This window comes from Mytilus edulis, chromosome 10, assembly GCF_963676685.1.
Source record: "Mytilus edulis chromosome 10, xbMytEdul2.2, whole genome shotgun sequence".
Classification (NCBI taxonomy): domain Eukaryota; kingdom Metazoa; phylum Mollusca; class Bivalvia; order Mytilida; family Mytilidae; genus Mytilus; species Mytilus edulis.
The window spans coordinates 50636032-50659459 of NC_092353.1; the positions used below are offsets into that span (position 1 = coordinate 50636032).

Sequence of the window (23428 nt, forward strand, 5' to 3'; positions counted from 1 at the left end):
TTAATTTTGGGTGAACTATGAATGCTATCCCATGATTCTATAATGATTGTTTAACCATTTCATTCACTATAGTATATGATGAAAATGGTAGGACAGACATTCTCCTAAATCATATTTAAATTAAAGTAGTTTATAGTGATAGTTATTAAAAATAATAACAATCCACAAACAAAATCAAATATTTTCCCGATTATTGCCTTTATTTTCTTTTATTGACTAAATCAGTATTTTGCAGTGATGATTAGATTCTAACATCTAAAAATTTTAAAACGAAATTAAAGACGGCTGCCATCGGTGGAAATTATAATTCCTAGCCCTGAGAAATACAGATATAATTCTATAAAATGTACTTAATGTGTATGCTTTTCTATATAAATGATTAATTTACTATGTTTCTTCAAAACACTTGTGATCTGTTAAGTAGAATATACGTACGTCTCATAATAACACACAGTAACGAGCCTCCTCCTGGGGTTTTTGTTCATGTGATTTCTTTGCCATATTTATTTATAGTGATTATTTGATTTTAAGACCCATCGTTTCATATGATTATTTGATAATTTAGGAGTGTTTTTTTTATTATTTGATTATCTTGATTATCTATAATAATTAATGATTATGTGATAATTTTGGCAAAATATTTGTGATTATATGATTATTTGGACACCCGCATCAGCTAGGGGCCTCAGTAACAAAGAATTATCAGGATAAGTTCAATCGAGGGTCCAAGCTCTTGTCGACACGTCAAGGCGAAACCATGGTAACGGAAGGATGTTGAACATTAGTAAACTATAAAGAGAAAACATTTTATATTAAATTTAACAAGCTAAACTCATTACCTGATTTAGACAGCAATAAGGAAGGAAACTTTTAATCTCTATACAAACAGCTCAATATTGACTTCTTATAGGGAAGTATAAGTGCATACAGATTATCTCTTGAAAGCAGACATATATTTACAGCTACATGTAGTCTATCACATTTGCATTAATACGGTTAGGCAGATCCGCAGTCTAATCAAAATATAGAACTCTGATGCCGTTAAACTCATATGGAGTATAACGAAATCAGAATAAGGAGTATAACGAAATCAAAGTTCTGTATTTTGATTAGACTGAAGCTATACGTTATAAGTAATGACCGTTGAGAAAATGTTGACTAAAAAAATGTCCAACTTTGATTTTATATATCATGGACTCTTCTCTTTATTCAGATGAATACAAGGGTATCCACAAAATTCCTTCCTGTATAAACTCTTCAAATATACAGCACACTTTTTTTCATCGGGAGTTTCTGGACATGATATTTAAAAAAAAAAAAAGGCTTCGACTTTTACATTGCAGTGAAATAATTCTGTAATAGGTATCATGTATCATGGCTACCTTACTGCTTGGTAAAGAGCGAACATTGGCCAGGGATATAAAATGACCAGAGTTTTTGTCTATCTTCTAGTTCTGTTATCAGCGATGTACTTTTTGATTTCAGTTGCTAAAATAACCCTGACGATTTAAATGGGTTTATTTGCTTTTATGAAATCATTATCAACATGTCGTCAAGTTGTGCAATGTCATTTTTCTTTATCATTATGTCAAGCGTAGACTACTCCTTCGAGAGGACTTTTACACGGATGTTAACAATCTTTTATTTATCAAATATACAATTTATCTAATTTAATGATAAATGAACGAAATACTATTCACCTTGATAATCAGTATCATATAGGATGAACAAATCCTGTCGAAATTCAGACTGTAAACTGTATTCAGGTGTAGTCCGGTTGTGAAATTTCCATTTATGATACCCAAATTAAATTGCTTTAACATTACAGACGCGTTTTAACATGCAGTTATATTCTATATACAGTAACATACTAGTATGTACTTCCTGAATTGTATGTATCCGTCATAAAATTGTTTTCTAATCTCAATCAGTGAGAAATATTAAGCCCCACCCCACGCCAACCGAATCCTCCATTGCTGAGTGAAGCGGTTGTAGTGACACATATATTTTTTACAATGACGGTTGCTAGTGATAAGATTTATTCTAATTGGCACTGGATCGATTGAGAGAAAACTAATCACGGTTACAAACTCAAACCGAGGTATACACATAAACCATAAGAGGAAAACAACGAACAAAATATCACTGGAGTGCAACATAAACAAACGACAATGCAACGTTCATAGAAAAGAACTATTTAGATAACAACTGACATATTCTTGACTTACAGGTCATTTTATGAAAAAATGGTGGGTTGCCAAATTGAGCCTGGTTTTGTGGCTAGCCAAACCTCGCGCTTAAGGGCAATGTTGAATATATAGCGAAAATGACAACATTGCATGGCGGGGTTAAACTATAAATAAATGCAACCACGTTCTCTTTCAAACGTGTTGTCAGTTTTGAATAATTAGCTAGTTCGTCGTGAGTGGTCGGTTTTTGAGGAAGGAAGGTCTCCAACTAACCTCACTTTAATGTTTGTCAAAACTTATATACTTCTCTTCCTCTTAAATACAAGTACTTGTTGACTTTATTGCCATCCCCTCGTTTTATTTTAATTAACTAGTTTTCCGGCACTTTATTACATGTTCTTTTGAAAATAAACTGTTAACAATTGTTAATGTTTCAGTAAAGATAATAGAGAACCTTTGAAAACTTTGAAAAATTATAATAAAAAATCACTCTTCTGTTGGTGTTTAAAAAAAATTTGCTAGACACCTGGTATTGACTTGTTTTAATGAACATGCATGAATATTTGATAAAAGTGGTGGAAAAGAAAGCTTACTAAAATTTAAAAAGGGGGAGGGCAATGAAATCAATTTAGTAAAATATTGATGAAGTAAAACCGACTGGTTTCAGCCACACATGCACTCAGTCATAGAGTATAGCAAGCAAAAGATCGTCTAACCATGGAAGTATTACATTCGATATAATATTTCCATGGCCTGGCTTATATTAAATCATTAAAGTGTTCTAATAATTTTAACTTTAATTGACCCACTTCGCGGACAACCGATCCTTCAAGTTGAGGGTCCTATTTGATTTTCCGATTGATACTTGACGTCATCCGTTATTGGAATGTGATAGTTATTCATATACCTCACATATGATAAGCTCATGTGACCTTGGTAAAACACTTAAATAGCTATGTATATCTCTTCCGTCTTCACAAGCTTTTGTAGTTTTCAGAAAATAGCAGTTTAATATTTTCATCCTGTAATCTTTAAGATCGACGATGGACGTTACATATAGGAGCACCATATTGCTAGTGGTTATATTCTTTGCAGCAGTAAATTCTAAACCTGGAATTGGTAGGTCATATTTGAACATTTTAAAAAATTCATATGATTGTGCAAAACGCTATTTTTATTCTTCCTGGCTATAATTTTATTTGATTACTTCCTTATTTGAAGGTTATCGTTTTAAATTTACCATATCAATTTCAAACTGTTAAAATAATATACTGCTATTCGTTTAATTTCTATATGTAAACTTGGATACAACATATTTTGTATGCGGTTAAAAGGGTGTATTTCCAACAAGAATACTATTTGAATATTGATCTTAAACAAATAAATAACATACCAATTCTCTTAAAATTCAGTTGTTAACTCGTTTTTGGAATTTCAACAACTCTGGTTCGTTTAAAAAGATAATTTCATGTGATTTTTATCAGTAAAATTTAAAATCGCAGAAATAGAATTCTGTTTTAATAGAGCATGGATAAATAAAATTATGGGGAAATAAATGCCTATGTTTTTAAAATACAAGTTTATGATAAAAAAAAATCCGGAGGAAAAGGGAAGGTTAACAACATTTCCGTAAAAACGAGGATGTGCTATCCCGTTTGAAATAAGTTTTCTACAGGTACAACCAAACTTCATAACAAAATCTTTATATCTATGGAAAAATCTAGTAAAGGTTTTAAGTAATTTATGGTCACGATATCCCTGGTTTAATAATTTACCAGTAATACAAAGATTGCGTTCGTTAAAATCAAAAACGTCACAACAGACACGGGCATATAGCGAACGAGCTGTGAAATATAAACACCGTAAGATGGTGCCAATGGAACATCACCATCTAAAAATGGAAAATTAACAATAGGTAACGAAAAATCGTCTCTTTTGTCGTAAATTTTAGTGTGGAGTTTCCCGTTTAAAACCGAAATATCTAAATCCAGGAAAGGATAGTTATTTCCGAATAAATTTGATTTAAGTATAACTGTTGATGTAAATGTCCTTTGGTTTTGTGAGTCTTTGATTGCTCCTTGTTTTTGTTTATTATTGTCTTATCATAAAACAAATAGATAAAAAATGAGTGTGTATAGGTCAGAAAAGTATATAAAAAATAACAAATATGTAGACATGTTTAGTGAAAGTGTTTTTGGTACTATTTTTATGCATTGAAAAATATAAAGATTGAAATATTTTAATGTAAAGACTTAAACAAAACTAGAGTAATAAAATACTTGTATAAAGAAGGGACAAAAAGACACAGCGATCACTGCTTAAGACTTGTTTTATCGATTTTCGGTTAACCAATCTGTTGAGATTACAATCATCTTCAGTATATTTTGTATTTTTCAGTGCCGAGGAATGTCAATGCATTTGAAGCAGCAACTGTCAGTCAGACAACAACCGACCAAAACACATCAGCTAGTTCTGCAACAACTACAAGAAACTCAAACATTACTGGTCAGACAACCGAACGCTCTAATGTTACCATCCAAACAACGATAACTCCAAATATCACGAAAGGACCGACAACGGAACATTCTAACATTACTGTTGAGCCAACAACTCAAAATTCAAATATTACGATGGAACCCGTAACTAAGGCATCAAACGTGACACTGGAACCAACAACGAAAAACCCAAATGTTACAGTGGAACCAACAACTACAAACCCTAATGTTACAGTAGAACCAACAACGAAAAACCCAAATATTACAGTAGAAACATCAACTCACCCAAGTAATATGACTACACCAATGTCAACTCCAAAAACGAAACCACATCCAACAACACATGCAATGCCGACCACTACAAAGAAGTATAAATTTAATGGTGCAAGTTTTGTAGGAGGAATAGTTTTGGGAGTCGGAGTATCAGTTGTTATAATAATGATTGTTTACTTTTTGAAATGCAGAAAAAGTGATGCCGGTTACGATAGAATGTGAACCTAACAATTGCTTATAATAGTACTTTTGGTAATCTCATTTGCTTAATACTGATTTTACATATAAGACCACTATAGTTTATCCTAATGTCATCGTCTCGTACTATGTGAATTCCAATGATCATTATATATGTATGTAAAAGAAGGAGTTCATTACTAGTATACAAAACTCACAGGAATGGAAGAGTGCTTTTATTTTGTGCTTTATATTAAAGTCAAAATGAGACATCCAACACATGATCATAGTTCACACATCAATGCAAGTTCAAGATGGAACATCAATTTTGGGAACACAAGTGAAAGATTACATTTTCAATGTATTTGTTTTTGTATGATTTACAATTTGTTTTTGTTATATAAAATATTTCTTAAACAGAGTTTTGTTAGCTTTTTTGTCAATTACTATATACTATAGTTGTTTGATGATTTTGTGTGCTTTACTTGTCTTCCAATGGCAAATATCTCATACATGTTAGGACGAGAACAATTTAACAATAAATGTAATAGGTATAAGTCCTGCTGTAAGGGATCAGCCGAAATTATGGGCTGTAAATAGTAATGCCACTGAAAAATTAGGCTATACTACATAAGAACAGAAACCCAGTCTTACAACAGGCCAATTACCGGACTTTCAAAGAGTCGCAAGTGTTTTTGACGTGCAGAGAGCGAGACACGAGTTCACAAGTAACAGTCCACAGGGAGACACACCACCTAATCCCGCCCAAAGGGAGACATGTCACATAATCTGACACATACTTCTGACTCAAAGTCGACTAGTTTTTGCGCACACTCCTTAATCAATGCTGCGTGCTTAGCGGAGAAGCAGCAAATACTAATTTTAATCTGCCTACCCTTCCGGAGCACCTGGTATCACCCTCAGTTTTTGGTGGGTTCCGTGTTGCTCAGTCTTTAGTCTTTATGTTGTTTCTTGTGTACTATAAATATTAGTTTTGTCTGTTTGTCTTTTCCATTTTTAGCCTTTTTTCGAGTTTTACTGTTCCTCTGGTATCTTTCGCCCCTCTTTTAAGATCTTTTAAGTCTTTAGTTTTACCAGGCCGGGGTTCAAACCTACAACCTCTCGCACTCGAGGCAAATACGCTACCACGACACCATTGAGGCGGTTATATGAAAGTTATAATGTTATTTCACCCTTTATATAGTTTTCCTTCATAACGTTATCAACATTTGATCATAATTTGCTTTGCTTTTTCGCAGTAATCAGTGTCCTTTAATTTATCATGCAATTCTGTAACAGATCTATAATGACAGTTCATTCTAATACCTTAATACTAAATTTTGATCGAATATGTGAACAATCAGATGTCCGTCGGTCTGTTGTCTGTTATTATATTTTTCCTTCAAAATTTTGTTTACTTTCAAAGCCAGTACCGATATATCAAACCAATTAAACATCAAGATTGATTCTCACAGTATTTAGATTATAGTTTCAAAGGAGAAGGTCCGGTAAAAGTTAATTTTGGCCTAAAATTTGAAGTGCACCTGATTAAAGATTTCTGACAATTTGATACACTTACTTGTTTGTGTCTACTTCAGTCGATTAAATTACTTTTAATTAAAAAAATTGAACTGATTCTAGAATTGAATATTAGATATCAATCAAATATGCAATATAACGTAATTTTTCAAATGTTTTTTTTTTGGTTTAAAATGCAATAGGCTTCCTTCGTACAGTACAGATGCGGATCCAGAAATTTTCATAAGTGTGGGTCCACTGACTGCCTAAGAGGGGACCCGCTCCGGTTATGCTCTATAGTGTTTCCCTATATAATTAACCAATATTTTCCATAAAAGGGTGGGCCTGGCCACTTATAATCCGCCTCTGATACTAATATAAACGAATACTAGTACTGAAAGTACTCCCAATGTACTACACATGTGCGGTCCTGGATTAATTACTTAATTAATATACATGTGTAGATCTTGGAGATAGGGCACGTATCTTACAACGAGTGGTACTGGGGTGATCTCTAGTCTGAAATTGGTCATTATTTTAAGCTGAATTGTGTATGATAAGGTCGAACCATATAAGATGAAATGTATGAAAAGGTTGCTGATTGATTCATAAGTACAATGTATATCCAACTATTCAGATGTCGCTTTTTTCAAACCTCAAAGTCGTTAAACACCCCTGTTGAAGCTCCTCACTTATACAACAGATAATTGAAGTGCCCAATTTCTCTCTTTTTGAGCAGGGATCGAACCAGGATGTTTGACAGAGGGAGTAGGCAAACGTCTGTTTGACGATCAAATGCTAAAACAAAATCCTCTACGCTCCAAGACACCCCTCCCACCACCATTACTGAGGGCAGATGCACATATATCTTTTACAATGGTGGTTGTTAGAGACTTGGTTTCTAAGGGAGCTACCATTTGATTTTAAAAATGTTTAAAAAAAAAAGGGCAGGATGAAAATTTATGTAACAAAAGCCAAGATAAACTAATAAAAAAAGGCAGGACCGAATGGAGTGAGAAAAAAGGCAGGACAGAGATTACAACTAAAAAAACAAACAATGCAGGACAAAGTTTTTCATCCTAAATACAATTTCCCTAATTGAAAATGAAAATCAATCACAAGCAACGTTGTCTATAATTTTGTCGGTTTGAATGCATCTGATAAAAAAATCAAACGTTCTCTTTCAAACGTGTTTCAGTTTTAAATAATTAGCCAGTAAGTCAAGTCGTGAGTGGTCGTTTTTTTTGGGGAAATAGATTTTCCAACTAATCCCACTTTAATGTTTGTCAAAACTTATACGTCTCTTCCTCTTCAACACAGGTACTTGTTGACTTGATTTCCATCCCCTCGTTTTTATTTGATTAATTCTTTTTCCGGCATTCCGAGAACAATCAAATTATGTTTTCATCAAAATTTAACACTTTAATGTATGGCGGAAATTTCATCTGCTTGACCAGAATATTTTTTTTCTTCATCAAATTGGGGATAAGAATTATTTAAAAAAAATAATACTCCCCCTCCCCCCCCCCCTTTCCTACCCCTTGAAATTTTAAAATTTTGAATGGTCGTTTTCTTACATGGCCTGTTGAAAATCAACTTTGCTAGGCTAACCATGGGTCACGACCCACTCTCCTCCTCTACACCTCTAACGCCAATAATAACGATACAGGTGTAGAGCAGGAAAGTGGATCGAAAGCTTTGGCTTCCGAAGATGGTTGAAAATAAACGTTTAAAACAATTGTCAATGTTTCAGTAAAGATATTAGAGAACCTTTGATATATTTGAAAAATGATAATCATAATCACTCTTTTTCCCTGGTCTCCCGGTACTGTTTTTATCAGGAACATGGATGCACACTAAAAAAAAGGATGGAAATTCAAAAGAAAAATTATTTAAAATTTAAAAAAAGGGGGAGGGCAATCAAATCAAATTAGTCAAATATTGATGAAGCAAAACCGGACAATCGATCCTTCAAATTGATGGTCCTGTTTGATTTTCGATCGATACTTGAAGTCATCCGTTATTGGTATATGATAGTTATTCATATACATATGTATATCTCACGTGACCATGGTAAAACACTTAAATAACTATGTATATCTCCCCCGTCTTCACAAGCTTTTGTAGTTTTCAGAAAATAGCAGTTTAATATTTTTCATCCTGAAATCTATAAGATCGACAATGGACGTTACATATAGGAGCACCATATTGCTAGTGGTTGTCTGCTTTGCAGCAGTAAACTCTAAACCTGGAATTGGTAGGTCAGTTTTAAACAGATTCAAATTTCAAGTCATTGTGCAACTCACTATTTTTTTATTTTTCTTGACTAAAAGTTGTTACTTTTATTGCGTATAGCATGAAATTTAAAACAGTGTGGCTGTGGCCATTGATTGACACATTAAATTCATCCATTGACTGGGACAATTTACGTGAACGTTTGTCTGTAACGACCACTGTTCACGACGTACCTACGATAGCCATTTAAACAGTGGGGTCACCAAAGGTTTCTTAACACCTTTAATTATAAAATAATTCGAAAAATTAATCAGGAATAACCTTTATGTTTTGATTTATATAATTGATATAAATCAAAACATCGTGTTATTTCTGATTAATTTTTCGAATTACTTTATTAAGGTGTTGAGAACCTTTGGTGATCCCATAGTTTAAGTGTCTTTAAAAAGTACATAGTGAGCAGTGGTCGTTACATACAAACGTTCACCTAAATTGTCCCAGTCAATGGGTGAATTTAATGTGTCAATCAATGGCCATAGCCACACTGTTTTGAATTTCATTCTATTAACGATCTTGTTGTTATTTTTTATTTTCATTTTGTTATGTTGTGTCACATACTATAAATATGTAGTTTTATGGCAATACAGATTTGAATTGAATTGTTAAAATGAAATACTGCTATTCGTTTATGTTCTATAATATATGAATTGGATACAGCATGTTTTGTATGCGGTTAAAACGGTGTATTTCTACATTTGTAACACGAATACCATGGTAATATACTTTTTATTAGACCCCAAACAAATTAATAACGTACCAATTCTCTTAAAATGCAGTTGATTAATTGATTTGAAATTTAAATAATACTGGGTTTTTTTTAAGATAATTTCATGTGGTTTTTATCAGTAAAAGCAGTAGGTTCAGTAAGACCCCTTTTTTGCCTCAAAATATAGCAGTTTTACAAAATTGTGAAAATGTAATCTTTTATCTATTTATTGGAAAGTAGAATGCTTCTGCTACATAAATATGGACTGTTTTTGACAATGCAATGCACATATATCGGGAACTAGCATCATTAAGTCGTGCTAAATTACTGAAATCTTCACAATTTTAGCATTTTCGTTAAATTTTAGACGGTTTCCGTGTTAAATGAGAGTGACCGCATTCGTGTTCATTCATAATATTGAAATATAAGTTGTATTTGATGATAATACATAGCATATATAAAAGTTGAGGATGAACACGGATGCGGCCACTTTCATTTTTGACAAAAAACATCTGAAAAGTGACGTTTTTTGACATATTTGATAGATTTTTTATGTTTAAGCTTGAATCGGAGCGTTTTTAATGACTACATCAGTTAAAATCTTTCATATAAACTAATTGAATCAATTGAAATAGACACTAAAGTGTTTAAAAAGTGTCCAAAATCTTTCGTTAGATGAACCTGAAATTTGAGGCCAATATCGGTCCTTACCGGACCTACTCCTTTAAAATCGCATTATATTCATAAATAGAATTATGTTTTGATAGAGCATGGATGAATAAAATTATGGGGAAATATAAGTGTCCATGTTTTTAAAATACAAGTTTATGAAAAAAAACTAAAGGGAGTAGGTCCGGTAAGGGCCGATTTTGGCCTAAAATTTTAGGCTCATCTGACGAAAGACTTGGGACACTTTTTTAACACTTGATGCTAGTACCCGATATATGTGCATTGTATTGTCAAAAACAGCCCATATTTATGTAGCAGAAGCATTTTACTTTCCAATATATAACTAAAAGCTTACATTTTAACAATTTTGTAAAACTGCTATATTTTTCGGCCAAAAGCGGGGTTTACTTGACCTACTCCTTTCCGGAGTAAAAGGGAAGTCGTTGATTTATCATAAAACAAATAGATACAAAAATGAGTGTGTATAGGTGAGAAAAATATATTAAAAATAACAAATATGTAGAAATATTTAGTGAAAGTGTTTTGATACTGATACACAGATTGATTTTTTTGATATTATGCATAGACTAGAAAAAATATAGTAATAGGTGTAACACCACTAATTCGGGCCCGACCAGAAAGCACATACCAGAAAGTAGTTCATATTTAACACAAAATAGTTCCTACGTATGAGTGTAAATTTCACAATATGCAGAATATTTATGTATTTTTGGCATCAAATGAAAGCTGAAGGACTGGTGATTATTGTAGAACACTTTTGAACTTATAGTTTTGAATATTAAATAAACTGCACCAAATTTTAAAAAGAGGGTACATTTTGCCTGTTTGTCAGATCTGAAGCACCTTCTTTGGTACATCCGATGTTCCGGGAACCAGTTCTTTCTAATATGCCATTAAAGGTATGTAGATTTTTTCAGTACAAGACACCATAAAGTATTGCTTTGACATGCAATGATTGCCACTTTATTTGAACTTAAATCAAAAGAGGTGTGCCTGCTTTAAATGGAGGAATTTAACATAGAAAGCAAAGGGACCATGAATTAGTGGTGTAATTCCAATACAGTACATGTATTAAAGAAGGGATGAAAAGACACAGCGAATATGCTTTAGACTTTAAAAATGTTTTAAAAAGATTTTCGGTTAATCAATCACTTGAGATTTCAATTATTTTAATTAAGGTGGTACCCAACACTTTAACTAAAATTAATTTGGCTCGTTTAATTTTCTTAAAATTTTGACAAAGTATTTACTTTAATCCTTTTACAAAAATATAAAAAATTCAAAAAATTTGAACCAACCGTTTTATCAGAAAAGTTACACTGGTTATATAGCAGTTTGACAAACACTTATTTTGATCATTGAGAAGCTTGATATTCCCTTAACAACACAACGTAATTAAAACGTTTAGCTGATTTTACAGAGTTATCTCCCTGTAGTGTTAGGTACCACCTTAAGGTATATTTTGTATCTTTCAGCAACGAAGCATGTCAATGACATTGGAGCCACAGCTGTTAGTCAGACAATAACCGACCAAAACACATCAGCTAGTTCTATAGCGACTACAAGAGATTCAAACGTTACTGGTCAGACAACCGAACACTCCAATGTTACCATTCAAACAACGATAACTCCAAATATTACGAAAGAACCGACAACGGAACATTCTAACATTACTGTAGAGCCAACAACTCCAAATTCAAATATTACAATGGAACCCGTAACAAAAGCATCAAACGTGACACTGAAACCAACAACGAAAACCCCAAATGTTACAGTAGAACCAACAACCACAAATCAAAATGCTACGGTAGAACCAACAACCACACACCCAAATGTGACAGTAGAACCAACAACCACACACCCAAATGTTACTGTAGAACCAACTACTAAAAACCCCAATGTGACAGTAGAACCAACAACCACAAACCCAAATGTTACAGTAGAACCAACAACTAAAAACCCAAATGTTACAGTAGAACCAACAACCACACACCCAAATGTTACTGTAGAACCAACAACTACAAACCCAAATGTTACAGTAGAACCAACAACGAAAAACCCAAATGTTACAGTAGAACCAACAACGAAAAACCCAAATGTTACAGTAGAACCAACAACGAAAAACCCAAATGTAACGGTAGAACCATCAACCACACACCCAAATGTTACTGTAGAACCAACAACCACAAACCCTAATGTTACAGTAGAACCAACAACTACAAAACCAAATATTACAGTAGAACCGTCAACTCACCCAAGTAATATGTCTACACCAATGACGAAACCACATCCAACAACACATGCAATATCGACCACTACAAAAAAGTATAAATTTAATGGTGCAAGTTTTGTAGGAGGAATAGTTTTGGGAGTCGGAGTATCAGTTGTTATACTAATGATTGTTTACTTTTTGAAATGCAGAAAAAAGGCTGCCGGTTACGATAGATTGTGAACCTAACAATTGCTTATAAGTATAGTTTTGGTAATCTCATTTGCTTAAATTAAATACTGATTTTTATATATAAGACTACTATAGTTTATCCTAATGTCATCGTCTCGTACTATGTGAATTCCAATGATCATTATATATGTATGTAAAAGAAGGAGTTCATTATACTAGTATAGATCAGTATACAAATCCTTTGAGCAGACTGACAAAATTTAAAAGGAAAGGAACAATTCTTTTATTCTTTTGCTTTATGTTAAAGTGAAATTGAGATTTTCAGCACATGAACAGTCACACATCAATGCAAGTTCATACGGATCATCAATTTAGGGAACACAAGTGAAACATTTCATTTTTCAATATATTTATTTTTGTATGATTTACAATTTGAGTTTGTTATATAACCCCGTCGCATTATGTATGCATGTGCCTGTCCCAAGTCAGGAGCCTGTAATTCAGTCAGGTTGTCGTTTGTTTATGCGTTACATATTTGTTTTTCGTTCATTTTTTGTACATAGATAAGGCCGTTAGTTTTCCCGTTTGAATTGTTTTGCATTGTCATATCAGGGCCTTTTATAGCTGACTATGCTGTATGAGCTTTGCTCATTGTTGAAGACCGTACGGTGACCTATAGTTGTTAATTTCTGTGTCATTTTGGTCTCTTGTGGAGAGTTGTTCGAGACTTCCAACTTCAAGTTTACATTTTTAACAACTTCATATAAATACTATATGTTGGGGCCATTAAGGCTAAACATAAATAAGTGTGGTAAAATTCAAGTGTGGTCTTGTATCTTGAAAATCTTAATAGATTGAGAAAATCTGACAGGTGCCTACAATTTAAGAAAATCAAGATCTGAAGACTTTTGTCTGACACTCCGAGCGACACGTTATATTTTGATAAAAAATTAGTTTTAAAACCAATACATTTTAACTAAAAAGCTGTTATTTGATAAAATTCCATGATAGGAATTAAATTTTTATATAAATCATTCTGGGGAATTTCGTCAAAAGTAGTTTATTTATTCAGATATTTGTATATGAAGCCTCCAAATCTGCTACACGGAAAAATAAGGAGAGGTGTTCGAGAAAACAGAGCACTGAAAACGTCTACTTCTGCTTGCAGGAAATAGATCATGCTTTGGTTCCTTCCGTGCAATACATTATATGGTACTAACAATTCTCAAAACAGACATTTGGATACTTAAACTTATCTTGATCGTTTTTCTTCACTTCAAAACCGCCACTCCATGTCAAACATAGCCGACACCCCGGCCACAAGGTGTTTATGTTTAGAATTATAATTGACAGACAGAAACTACAAAGAGCAAAAACAATCAGCAATACGTGTTCTACAAAACTAACAAAATGATGAATTAATCAAAATATAAATTTCAAATGTACATGGTGCATATTTTTTTTAAAAGAGAGGGAATGTGTCACGTGCACCGCGCTACCACCCCCGGATCCCGTTCTCTGTTTTTAAAATTCACTTTGCAAAAAGTAATATTTAAACTACATCAAGTACAATTCAATGGCAACAATAAATTCAAACAGACAATACATACGTGTAATGTTGTATGCAGGGGACGGATTCTGGACGTTTGAAGGGTTGGAGCATAATTTCCTCAAACTGAGCGTAATTTCCTTAAGCTGAGCGTAGAGAGGCGAATTGAATGCAAGCAAAATATTTTCCGATCAAACGGGGTGTAATTTGTCACTGATATGGTTAAGTATAAAAAAAAAAGAAGATGTGGTATGATTGTCAATGAGACAACTCTCCACAAGAGACCAAAATGACACAGAAATTAACAACTATAGGTCACCGTACGGCCTTCAACGTTCTCTAACATTTATGTCGCTTCTCAATTATCAAAATTGGCGTTTGTCAAACTGCTATATAACCAGTGTAATTTTTCTGACAAAACAGTTGGTTCAAAAATTTTGAAATTTGTATATTTTTGTTAAAGGGTCAAAGTAAGTACTTTGAGAAAATTTTATGAAAATTAAACGAGCCAAATTAATTTTAGTGCAAGTGTTGGGTACCACCTTAAAAGTGGAAAACAAATAAATACTAGATATAAGAAGATGTGGTGTGAGTGTCAATTAGAAAACTCATCCAAGTCCCAATTTGAACAAGTAACCCATGATAGGTAAAAATACGGTCTTCAAAACGGACCTTTTACCTCAATCTTTTGCACAACAACTTTGGTTAGGGAGCTACCATTTGATTTTTATGGGGGGGCTAGGATGAAATTTGAAAAAAATAGGCAGGACAGGAGTTATGAGTAAAACAAAAAGGCAGGATGAGACATTTGCAAAAAAAAAAAGTCAGGACGACAATTTAGGTAAACAAAAGTCAGGATAAACTAAAAAAAAAAAAAGCAGGACCGAACAGAGTGAAAAATAAAAAGGCAGGACAGAGATTACAGCTAAAAAAAAATGCAGGACAAAATTTTTCATCCTAGCCCCCCCCCCCCCCCCCCCATAAAAATCAAATGGTAGCTCCCTTAATTGAAACCAATATGACAAGTATTTTCATTGGAAGATACAGACAAAGTTTAAACTTTTGGTGTATATCAGAAAGTCCTTCATCGACTTTGAGTTGGCTTCCAAATTTACATATCCGAATTACCATCAACAAGGAACAAAGTGCAATATACAACCTTGTTACAACAATAGACTGAATAGAAAGACGGTCAGTTTTAGAGTCCTAAAGTGCTTTAATTCTTTTACATACTTTTCGTACAAATCCAGAAAGTTTTAACTGTAGTATACTTGCAAACATATTGACAATGTAAAAACTGAATTTATCATTATGGATGATCGCTTGTCATGTTTTTTTCGAAATTATTACAGGTTTTTCTGAATCCTCTGATTTTCAATGATCCCACTGACCCCAATTTGTTTTTATAAAACTTAAACTTGTTCTATAATAAAGCCTAGAAAAAATCAAGAGAGAACATTTCCCGCCAAGATTTCAATGGTTAATATCTCGAAAACAAATAGAGAAAGAAGGAAATCATCATCGTGTGTGTTCAAAAAATTTATCTTATTCAAATATGCTACTAAATAAAACTGACACACTTGCGAAATGAGATCTAGAGTAAATCGTTTTTAATTCATTTTACAAGAAAATCCCAGGTCTACGCTCGTAAAGGACTTATACATGCAACAGAGAGAAAAACCCGTACAGGACACTTCATAAAAATAAAAAAGACATTCATAATTGTATGATTACCAATGAGACAAATATCAAAAAAAGTTCAAAAGAAGTGGATGTAAGCAATAGGCAACCGCACGGCCTTTGACAATGAAACATACCATATAGTCGGCTATAATAGGCCCCGACATGAAAAATGAGAAACAACTGAAAAAAGTAATGGCCTCATTTCTAACGAAACAATTTACGAAAAAAACAAAGGAGAGACATGAACCAACAATACTAACCGAACCAAAGGCTCCAGATTCGGGACAAGCACAAACATAATGTTGTTTTTCTTATTTTTCTATTGTGATTTATATATACATAAAAAATCAATGAAATAAATCAGTAAGTACATAAATACTAAGTTTTAGCACAAAGAACACTCGTTTTGTTTTCATTCTACAAATCACATGAAAAAAAAGTGAGCCCAGTGAAATATGCTTATATATACATCGAATAATGGCAACCGGACGCCTCTATTTAGCATTATTTCACTTTTTGACGGGGTGATTATATTTTGTACCCAGCGACGCATGTACATAATATTGTATTTGAAAAAAAAGCCAATTAATGCCAATTGTGAATATTAAGTTGGTGCGTTCGAAGAAGCGCGTTCATTGAATTTCTTTGTTGCGTTAAATACAATGTCAAAGCTCTCTGTACGAAATGAATCTTTTGCAACCATATCAACGTTGAAGTTCTTGTTTTTCGTGTCAATAGAGCCTCTGCACAGAACATATAAATTCTGTTGATGGAATATAGTCCCTAGTGTGGACGGTGTGTTACTTTTTGTATACCCTTTTAAATGTATTTCTTCATGTTGTATGTCTGAGAGTCTGGATGGGGGGGGGGGGGGGGGGGGGGGTGTCTATTATTCTGTAAACATTTAATTTTCACCCCTTTTTTCTCTAATCTTTAAAGAATTAACCCCTTTTTTCTCTAATCTTCAAAAAATTAACCCCTTTTTTCTCTAATCTTCATTTTTTTTGCCCGTTATTCTCTAATCTTCATTTTTAAGGGCATTATTCTTTAATTATTTAACCCCATTCAAACCCTCATGTCTCAAATAGCAAGTTAGGGGATGAAATTACACTGTAAAACAATTTGGGTAATGAATTTTAAAGTAAAATAGGTATTTGGTCCAGTTGAAAAAGGTTATAAATTAGCACTTCAGAAGCTGTCGAAAGATTTCAAGACCTCCTTTACGTATTTTAATTGTCCATATTTTGAGTTAGAGCCGATGAAGTTTTCTATAATTTTGATGTAATGATGTCCTAAAACTTTTAAAAGTGGTACAACACACTGTAAAAATATTATTGAGAAAGTGCAGGTGGGATTTTGTTTATTTTCATTTATTGTCTAAAAGAAATCATGGAAGTAATATATTGACAATATAATACTTCTATGAAGAAATGCACTACGAAATAACTGTGTACTCGAATCAGTTGATTGGTCATTTAGTGTTTGAATTCGCTTCCTACATGTTTACACACAAACAACGAAGTTTAATAACCAGTCCAAATCGGAAATGCATGGTTATAAAAAACAAATACGAAAGCGGCCTCGAAATTTATGAAACCATTGGAAGAAAAAATAAAACGCACCGAAACAAAACAGCAAACTCGAACTTTAAGTGAGTTTAAGAAAAAGGAACTGGTAAATAGAAAGCTGTTGTCTTTATAAGTCATCTGATACTCAATGATGGGAAACAGGGGAAGGGGGAAGGGGGAAGGGGCGTAAATGGCGGATCCCTATGATTGAAATATATATTTTGTAGCATAAAGTTGTGCCCTACATTCTGCTTACGGCATTCAGTGGCGGATACAGAACTTTTTGTAAAGCGGGGGGGGGGGGGGGGGGGGGGGGTTCCAGTTATGCTTCTGTGATGCCCTATAATCAACCAATTTTTTCCCACAAAAGGGGGGAACCCGGGCACTCAGACACCCCCTGGATCCGCCTATAGCAGTATATGTATCGTTTCCTGCAATTACACCATCCTTTCAAAAATCTTGGATCCGTCACTGATACTGAATAGAACCCGTAAAGTGGAAAGGGATTAATATAAGTTGCAAAACTTGTTTCCCGATCCACTATAAATAAATATGTTTAAACTAAACTGAATAGAACATGTAAGTCATTCTGATCTTCATGACAGAACTATACATGCTATACTAGTACAGCATGTAGAACATTAGCCATCGGGTGCAGTCTTCATTAGGATAATACTACAGAAGCTCTTCAAGGCCATGTACTATACTAGTACAGCATGTAGACCATTAGCCGTCAGGTGCAGTCTCCATTAGGATAATACTACAGAAGCTCTTCAAGGCCATGTACTATACTAGTATAACATGTAGACCATTAGCCGTCGGGTGCAGTCTCCATTAGGATAATACTACAGAAGCTCTTCAAGGCCATGTACTATACTAGTACAGCATGTAGACCATTAGCCGTCAGGTGCAGTCTCCATTAGGATAATACTACAGATGCTCTTCAGGGTCATGAAGATATTTCGTTATCATTAAATAGATAAGTCTATAAAACTGTCTGTCAAATCCTTTATCACATATTAAATTAGTCACTTGCTCGATTTTTGTTCTTACGTACATTAACTCGCTGATAGGACTTTTTTCCATATCTAAATGCGTCTGATGAATTACACACACTAGATGTGTACATACGATTTTATCATCATTATCTATCAAAATCACGAGATACTCTCTTCAAACTTTAACCTTACTAGTGACTGCAGGTGGATATAAGTCGGGATATTTTACAAACTAGTAGAAGAATTTTCAGTTGTAAAAATTAACATCATGATGAAAGTGTGTGTCGTAGTAGCCTTTTTTATTGTGTCTGGTTGTGTGGCATTTCCAACACTTGGTAAGATAAAGGACTAACTAATATAGCATACGATTTATCATACCGTTTTCCCTTCTCCTTCCTTTATCCTCCAATCTTTGAACGCTCTACCCTCAATGTCATTGACGGACATTATTCTTCTTAAATTTATAGATTATTTTTCTGCCAATTGACATTCGAAAAGCAAACTGACTCTATTTCTATTGAAAATCGGGTCGACTACGCAAAACGATTTTTTTTACTTCGGGACTTTTTATAGCCGACTGTACTTACAAGTTTTAATTTTCTAATAAGTCAATGTATCAACATCAAATGAAAGATCTTACGGTATGAAGGGGAAAATACAATATGTTATTCCAGCACAGGCGTTTTTGGAATGTACTCCCCTTTTTCTAAATGTTTTGTTAATTTTTCAAGTTGATATTTCTTTATATTTAATATTTATTTACTCTTCAAAATGTTCCTATAGATATTCATAAGATTTCACAATAACATGGTATTTATGATGACCCCACCCCCTGTTCTCATTTTCACGGCAAGTCTTATTTTCCATGTGAAAAATCAGCCGTAAAAAGAGGAGCATTTCAAACCCTACTTTTATAGCAAAATCGTATGGATAGCATGTAGCAAGAACATATCAAATATGTAAAATTAAGCTTAAAAATGTAAAATACATATTTATTTGCATATAACAAATTATATATCCATATCTTGATGAGTAAAGCAACGCAAGGTTGCCTTTGTTGACTGCTGTACCCCATTTTTTTTAAATTTTACCTATTGTGTCTGTTTGTTTTGTTCACGCGTTTTGACCAATATAATGGAATTTGATGCGACTGTCATACAATTGAGAGGTTTAGCTAGCTATAAAACCAGGTTCAATCCACAATTTTCTACATAAGAAAATGCCTGTACCAAGTCAAGAATATGACAGTTGTTATCCATTCGTTTGAAGTGTTTGAGCTTTTGATTAAAGAGCCTTTCCTTTTTGAATTTTCCTCGGAGTTCAGTATTTTTGTGATTTTACTTTTTTTGGACATTATTTTGCTCATTTACTCTTATCTTTCAGAAGTAACTGCAGATATGAAAACAAAAGCAACGGTAGTATCGTCTCAAACTAACGATATGACAACAGTAGTAACTACAGAACAACAGATGACAACAAAACCACAACAAATGACAACACACAGTCAAACAACAGTCAACCCCGTTACTTCAATGTCAATGACAACAGAGTCAATGATGACAAATAATACTATGCCACCTTCGTCAGAAACCACAGCCAATCAAATGTCGACACAATCCTCTAACATGTCTACTGTCACAATGATGACAGACGTACCATCAAACATGTCGTCTGCGGGACAAATGACAACGATGCCGGCCACTATGACAACAGAAGGAAAGGTGACGGTGCACCACCCAACAACACATACACCGAAACCAACCACACAAAAACCAGAAACAACAACCAAAAAATCTAAATTTCAAGGAGGAACATTCGTCGGAGGGATGTTTTTAGGAATAGCACTTGCTTGTATCGTTACAGTAATAGTATACTTTCTTAAATGTAGAAATCAAAGCTATGGGAAAGTAAATTAAAATCCAACAAGAGTATACATCTTATAGATGTTATATCGAATTTCTAGACATTAGAATACGAAACAAAAACAATTTTAAAAACATTTTGAAATACGAATATTTGTTTTAGATGGCACAGTAGATCTGTAATGTTTTGAAACATAATGAACATATCTTTTGACTTTGTCGTTGATCGACGTTGTTGTACAAAATTATTTAAAAAGTGTATTTGTTGGTTTATGTGTTGTTGATGTTGTTAGATGCATAAAATTAAAATAGTTTCAAAATAATTGTCCCGGCTTAATATCTTAAGTGCATATTTTGTTCAGTTATTTTCAGAGGATAATTAATACCCTTATATTGTGAAAAGTCATTAAAAGTATCAGGCAGACTATTTATTATGTACGCCAGACATAAAAACAGCCAAATAACACCAACGGGTCTTCAACACAGTGTGCCGGAAAATATCACACCCGGAGACGGGATTCATTCAGCTAGCCCCTCAACAAAAATGTATGATTGTTTAGTAAAAATGGACGTCATAATAAACTTCAAAATTTACCTATGAAAGTAAATGAAAACAAAAAACAACAAGCAAGAATAACAAAGGCTTAAGCCTACTTGGAGTAGATGCAAAAATGCGGCGGAGTACAAATGTTTTTTGAGATCTCAACCCCCTTTCATATACCTCTAGCCAATGTAGATCAAACAATCACACTGTAATACGCACAATAAAACTCAGTTCAAAAGAAATCGGAGTCCAATGTCAGAAAAGGTAACAGAAGAAACTAACAAAATGACATTGAAACATGAGTTAACAAAGGACTACTAGCAGTTAATTAATGCAAATATTATCTTCATCATATGACAATTAAGCACACTCTCTCACGTTAGGAGTTTAGTATCATATAATTATAAAATATATGAGAAAAACAAATCCCATAATGTCAACACATGGTTTAGAATAAATCTGAGACAAAGACCATATGAGTGAATCAATTTTAATTCCAAAATATGCCATATTGAAATACCTAACTGAATCGTAACTATCATCCTTCTGAATAAGTCAGTCCAAAGGTTTAGTTAACTTTTGAGGTGAATGACTTTTTATTCAATACAAATGTATAACCATAAAAGATTGGATGTAAAATACCTGAATACAAATGTTTTTCGATGTGCTTGGAAAGAAAAATATCTCCTAGATAAATGGTATATCATTTGTATATAAAACAGCTGAGGGAGGGAGCAGGGTTGTCAAATTGAGGAGATAAAAATTAGATGTGCTATTTTCCCTATCTCGTGAGATTTAGTTGATTAAAGTGGTATTCGTCGAACAAAGCGGAATAACTGAGATGTATTTTGTTATTTTGAGAACAGTGTAGTTCTCTTACAGGGATAAAATGAAATGATATTTAAAATATGTGAAAAGAAACAGATTGATCAAGATTGAATAATCACTACTCATTACATAATTAACACCATTATTACTGTTATCTGGAATACTACATCAGTGTCAAATAGAATGTCCAAATTTAAGGTCCCAGAGAAGGAAAATATTCAGTTTTCTACTTTGTTTGAAGGTGCTCATCTTGCCTTTTGTATCTTTTGTTGTTGTTTTAGTTTAACGTTTGTATTTGTATCTTAAATGTATCATTTGCTGTTTTCTTTAGAACGAAGTGACATTTGTTTCATACGTATTCAATGTTTGCAGTTATTTTTTTTTATAGTCAAATAAAAAATAAATTTACCCAGTTTTGTTTGCAATAATCCCATCCTAGCCACTTTTATTAGAGTAAATATTTTCCTTTCAACATATTAAGATATAAAATATTTTTCTCCTTGAAGTTGTCTCCTTTGATTCATTATAAAGAAATTTTTATTATTTAATCACAGTCAATATTTTTACACTTCACTGATTACAAGTGAACAGAATTCATATATATGAGTATCATTATATTATCATACATTTGTTAGCTAGTACATTTACAATGAAATATAAAGGATCAACACAGTTAGCACCCATTATTTCATTGCGCTAAATGTATTTTAAGGATACAAAAATATGAGTAATTTTATAAATAACTTAACAATATAAAAGGAATAGAAATATTAAACAAATAAAATGAAACTAAAACAATATAAAGTTGGTTCTTCATAACAAATATAATTGCAAAACATAAAATGTTGAAATACCGCTACTCAATGTAAATTATAATGCAATAAAGTTCAAACTTTTTTTCATAACATATTGTACTCATACCTAATGAAGGCAAACTGAAGGTGTGGGTACCGAACCGTCCCAGACAATGGTAAACGTAGACAGAGACGAGTTCGACCTGATGGACTGTGCAAATGATAGTCCCTATAGAGTTGAACCAATGTACTGCTACAGCCATTTCGAATCCCATGTATAATACTCGGACAGAATACTCCGTGAAAGTTATACAGATGTTTCACTGGGAGGGTGAATTTCGCTGCATGTTAATCTTTGAAGGTTAGCTTGGCGAATGAGAGGGCCAGAAAGTGAGCGGAGCCAGTGAGCGAGCGGAGCCAGAGAGCGAGCTAGCGAAGCTAGAGAGCGAACGAACTAAGCTAGAGAGCGAACGAACTAAGCTAGAGAGCGAACGAACTAGTGAGCGAGGGAACCAGTGAGTCAGCAACCAGTGAGCGAGCGAACCAGAGAATGAGCGATGGAGGGAATCAGAGAGTGAGCCAGAGAAGTAGAGAGCCAGAAGAGAGTCAGAGTGCGAGCGAACAAAGAGTGAGAGTGATCAAGAGAGTGAGGGAGCGGAGCGAGAGAGTTAGATAGTCTGAGAGAGCGGAGCCATAGTGTAAGTGAGTGAGTGAGCGAGCGTGAGAGAGTGAGAGAGAGTGAGCGAGAGTGAGAGCGAGCGTGAGAGAGTGAGCGAGCGTGTAAGAGAGTGAGCGAGAAATTAAGAACAAGAGAGAGAAAGTGAACAAGAGAGAGAAAGTGAACAAGAGAGAGAGAGA

The 23428-nt window shown here is 33.6% G+C and overlaps 3 protein-coding genes across 3 annotated transcripts; all 3 read left to right on the forward strand.

The window, feature by feature from the left end:
- Nucleotides 1–2582: 2582 nt before the first annotated feature.
- Nucleotides 2583–5555, forward strand: LOC139491423 (porimin-like). Its single transcript, XM_071279113.1, has 2 exons — nucleotides 2583–3308; nucleotides 4587–5555. The coding sequence occupies exons 1-2, from the start codon at nucleotides 3233–3235 to the stop codon at nucleotides 5177–5179; spliced, it is 669 nt and encodes a 222-aa protein (XP_071135214.1). The 5' UTR covers nucleotides 2583–3232; the 3' UTR covers nucleotides 5180–5555.
- Nucleotides 5556–8745: 3190 nt separating this feature from the next.
- Nucleotides 8746–12868, forward strand: LOC139491424 (uncharacterized). Its single transcript, XM_071279114.1, has 2 exons — nucleotides 8746–8909; nucleotides 11819–12868. Exons 1-2 carry the CDS (start codon nucleotides 8834–8836, stop codon nucleotides 12793–12795), a joined length of 1053 nt encoding a protein of 350 aa, XP_071135215.1. The 5' UTR covers nucleotides 8746–8833; the 3' UTR covers nucleotides 12796–12868.
- A 5836-nt stretch (nucleotides 12869–18704) lies between these two features.
- On the forward strand, nucleotides 18705–20727 carry LOC139491425 (integumentary mucin A.1-like). Its single transcript, XM_071279116.1, has 2 exons — nucleotides 18705–18877; nucleotides 19926–20727. The coding sequence occupies exons 1-2, from the start codon at nucleotides 18811–18813 to the stop codon at nucleotides 20456–20458; spliced, it is 600 nt and encodes a 199-aa protein (XP_071135217.1). The 5' UTR covers nucleotides 18705–18810; the 3' UTR covers nucleotides 20459–20727.
- The last annotated feature ends 2701 nt before the right edge of the window (nucleotides 20728–23428 follow it).